Source organism: Halyomorpha halys, unplaced genomic scaffold (genome assembly GCF_000696795.3).
Source record: "Halyomorpha halys isolate HHAL.00 unplaced genomic scaffold, Hhal_1.1 Scaffold177.1, whole genome shotgun sequence".
Classification (NCBI taxonomy): Eukaryota; Metazoa; Arthropoda; class Insecta; order Hemiptera; family Pentatomidae; genus Halyomorpha; species Halyomorpha halys.
Window position 1 is genome coordinate 1,374,973 of NW_027114700.1, and position 3,552 is coordinate 1,378,524.

The window sequence follows — 3,552 nt, forward strand, 5'->3', positions numbered from 1 at the left end:
ATTCTTATGATCACTCCTTTAATGTAGTAGCGTACACATTTAATTTTTAATTTTCAATTTAGCATTTATTTTTGTCGCAGCTTCTAGAGAGAATTTAATTTTAGAGAATTTAATTATCTTTCAAATGCTATTATGAAAATCCAAATTTTAATTTTGTTTAAACTAGGCTCTGAAACGGACCTGAGATAAGAACTGCTAATCGAAAATTTTACTCAATGGCAATATTCTCCTCATTATTAAGGCTATAAGGAAACTTGAAATATAAGAACAAAGCCTTTGCTAATATTGATGCAATTTCAAATTTTAAAAAATCACATAATTTTACTCAAACGTAAGGGAGGTTATAAATATTTTATTTCACCCCGAATATGAATTACCAAGACAACGGAAATCTTACCAATCCCTCCAAAAAAAGTTGAATTTTATTTCAAATGAGCTAAAGTGTATACCTCCATATTAAAGCAACAAATAAGGCAAAAGAAATATTTCATTAATCGATAAATTCAGATTTTTATTAATAATTTAGGGAACATTATTTATTGTACGAAACTATATATTAATAATTTTTATTTAAACCATTGATTTTACCATAAGCCAGATTCAAGAGTTTAGGCAATAATCAAAGACTGCAACTAGTCCTTAACGATCCAATTAATTGTTAGTACAAATGTTATAACAGAACAAAAAACACTAACAAAATTTTCATATATATAATTTCTTTTTAGAGGATAATCTTCATTTGCGGCTTAATTGCCTGTTCTTTGGCAGAAGTAGAACAAAAGAAGAAACCAGAAAAAAGAGGAGTTTTTGGAGGCGGAATAGGATTGGGATCAGGCCTCTATGGTGGAAGTTATGGATACGGCGGAGGCTACGGCTATGGAGGTGGATATGGCTATGGATCTGGGCTAGGACTAGGATATGGGTCAGGAATTGGCCTCTCTGGAATCGGTTCAGGAATAGGACTTGGTTCAGGAGTTGGCCTCGGTTCAGGTATTGGCCTGAGTTCTGGTGTTGGATTGGGTTCTGGAATTGGGCTGGGTTCAGGCCTAGGTTTGGGTTCTGGACTTGGTTATGGTGGAGGAGTTGTTTCTCGCCACGTCACTGTTCACAACAGAGTTGCAGTTCCAGTGCCTCATCCTGTCAGTGTGCCTGTAGACCGACCAGTTCCTGTTCCAGTATCCCACCCAGTTCCAGTTCCAGTCGATAGGCCAGTACCCGTTCCAGTTAACCGTCCATACCCCGTCCCTGTAGATAGGCCTTACCCAGTGTCAGTGGAAAGGCCAGTGCCTGTTCCAGTTCCACATCCAGTTTCAGTTCCAGTATCTAGACCTGTTCCAGTTCCAGTACCATCTCCCGTTCCAGTACCCGTCGTCAACAACGTTCCAGTCCCCGTGCCACAGCCAATTCCTGTCTCAGTTGGAGCTGCTCCAATCGGTGAGAATTTATTCAGTTAATATAATTATGTTACTCTATGTTTATTGAAAGCAGTTAGTTATATTTCTTTATTGTAAAATAGCTGTTGGTACTGGTGTTGGGCTCGGTTCCGGTATCGGCCTTGGTTCTGGTATCGGCCTAAGTTCCGGCATCGGCCTAGGATCCGGCATTGGTCTTGGATCCGGTATTGGTCTTGGATCCGGCTATGGACTTGGTTCCGGCATCGGTCTTGGATCCAGCTATGGACTTGGCTCCAGCTATGGAGTAGGCTCTGGAATCGTCTCTGGAGGGTCCAGCCTGTACGGCGGTGGCCTGTACAGCAGTGGGCTCTATGGCAGTGGCCTTAGCTCAGGCCTGTATGGAAGCTCTCATGGACATAGCAGTTCCTTCCTAGCACATAAAGCTGCTGCTCATGCTGCCCTGGGTCATTAACAGCTTTCCCAAGATGGTAGGTATTAACTTCATTAAACTGAAATTATATCAGTTTGTATACTTTAATAACAAGTACTTGATTAGGAACTAAAGATTCCATTTTTTTTTTCAGTTTAATGATCAAACTTTTCTTTCACACATCATCACAAATCTGATGTAGTCATCATTAATCTCTCTCTCATCTCTGTTGAATCACATTCTAATATATCTTTACTATGGCTAAAGTGGAATTGAAAACCGTCTTTTTGCTCCAGCAGATTCAGAAAACTTGATGACGGTGGAAAGAAAATTATCGTTATATATATATACTTGTAAATATTCATTGTTTTTGTTATTTTTAATAAAGATTTTTGTACTCTTTCCAATGATTTTGTTTTCTTTCCTGTGCCTTTCTTAATGCTGATTTTGTTATACCTATTTGCTTATGCAATATAAGTATACATATAAAATAAGTATACATTGTTATGTACCTGTACAAGGCATGTTTTTAAAATAAGATCTAATTGTTTTTACTTCATTGTTTTTATTGAAACTTCTTTCAATAACTTTAAAAAGAAGTTGAATTGGTCTAAAAATGACACACTTATAAGCTAATACATAAAATTCACAAAAATGAAAACTTAAAAAAAAAAAAAAGAAACATTATTTACGTAATTATGTATTTAACAAATAAAAAAAATATCATGGGGTTACAAAAATAATACTTGACATGAAACGTGACAGGGGGTCTGTTGGACCCAGTTCTAATTATTTGTCTACTTTTTAAATCAACTCATATGGTAAATATATTGAATTTATTACAGTACTTATTTATTTATTTAAATGGAAATATATTTTACAAACTAAAAAAATAAATAAATTACTTCAGTATACCAAAATGTAAGACAAATAAATATCACTATGACTACCACAGACCAACCTGTCGCAATGTGGGCTAATAAACCACTCTTGTTTCAATTTGTAGCTCCATCTGCTGCTGAAAGTAGCAGAATATAAAGAGATTTAGGAATATAAGAATAATGAAAGTTAATAAAATAAAAGTTTCATAAGAATTGAAATGGTAACATTACTAATAATAGTAATCTATCATACTTGTATCTATCTGTTTAGAAACATTATTTTCAAAAACTTCAAGAAATCATCATTTCTTCTATTTAAGTTGCCCATGCTTGCTTCTTGTTGAAACACTTGAAGGAAAAATATTTTTCAGCTATTATACATTAAATGAAAAATTATGGAATTATATTAAATATCCACAAAGTTAAAAAGCAAAAATATAATTTATATTGTACAAAAATGGCCTTTATGACTTACGATAACTTACTTTTCGAAAGAAACTCTAATAGTCTCATATTTAGTAAATATATGATCGATTAATGTAAACAAAATCAAAGAAAGTAATGTTAACAAAATCAATTAAAAATTAATGTTATGTAATGTAGGACTGGACATGAAATACTCCTCCGATGAAAGTTGTTCCTAATTACTATGAAGTTGTTATTCCAAGCCACAGAAATAGGATTTATTCACTGATCGATTATTTTAAAATACTGCACTAAAATACTTCTTCTTTTTTTTTTTTTTTAATTAATATATCTTTGGAAGTAAAGTTGACCTTTATTAAACTTTATTTTTTTATCCTAAGATTTTGGACCCTGCGAGAAAACATTCCAAAATTCAACTCTT

At 33.8% G+C, this 3,552-nt stretch overlaps 1 protein-coding gene across 1 annotated transcript in view; it reads left to right on the forward strand.

Annotated features, from left to right (window-relative positions):
* LOC106679084 (fibroin heavy chain) overlaps nt 1-2,231 on the forward strand; it is a 32,094-nt gene extending 29,863 nt beyond the window's left edge. Inside the window, exons 5-7 of the mRNA XM_067051847.1 lie at nt 726-1,434; nt 1,517-1,882; nt 1,979-2,231. Coding sequence (XP_066907948.1) covers nt 726-1,434; nt 1,517-1,866 — 1,059 coding nt within the window. The 3' untranslated portion in view covers nt 1,867-1,882; nt 1,979-2,231. The remainder of the gene's footprint in view (nt 1-725; nt 1,435-1,516; nt 1,883-1,978) is intronic.
* Nucleotides 2,232-3,552: the final 1,321 nt, after the last annotated feature.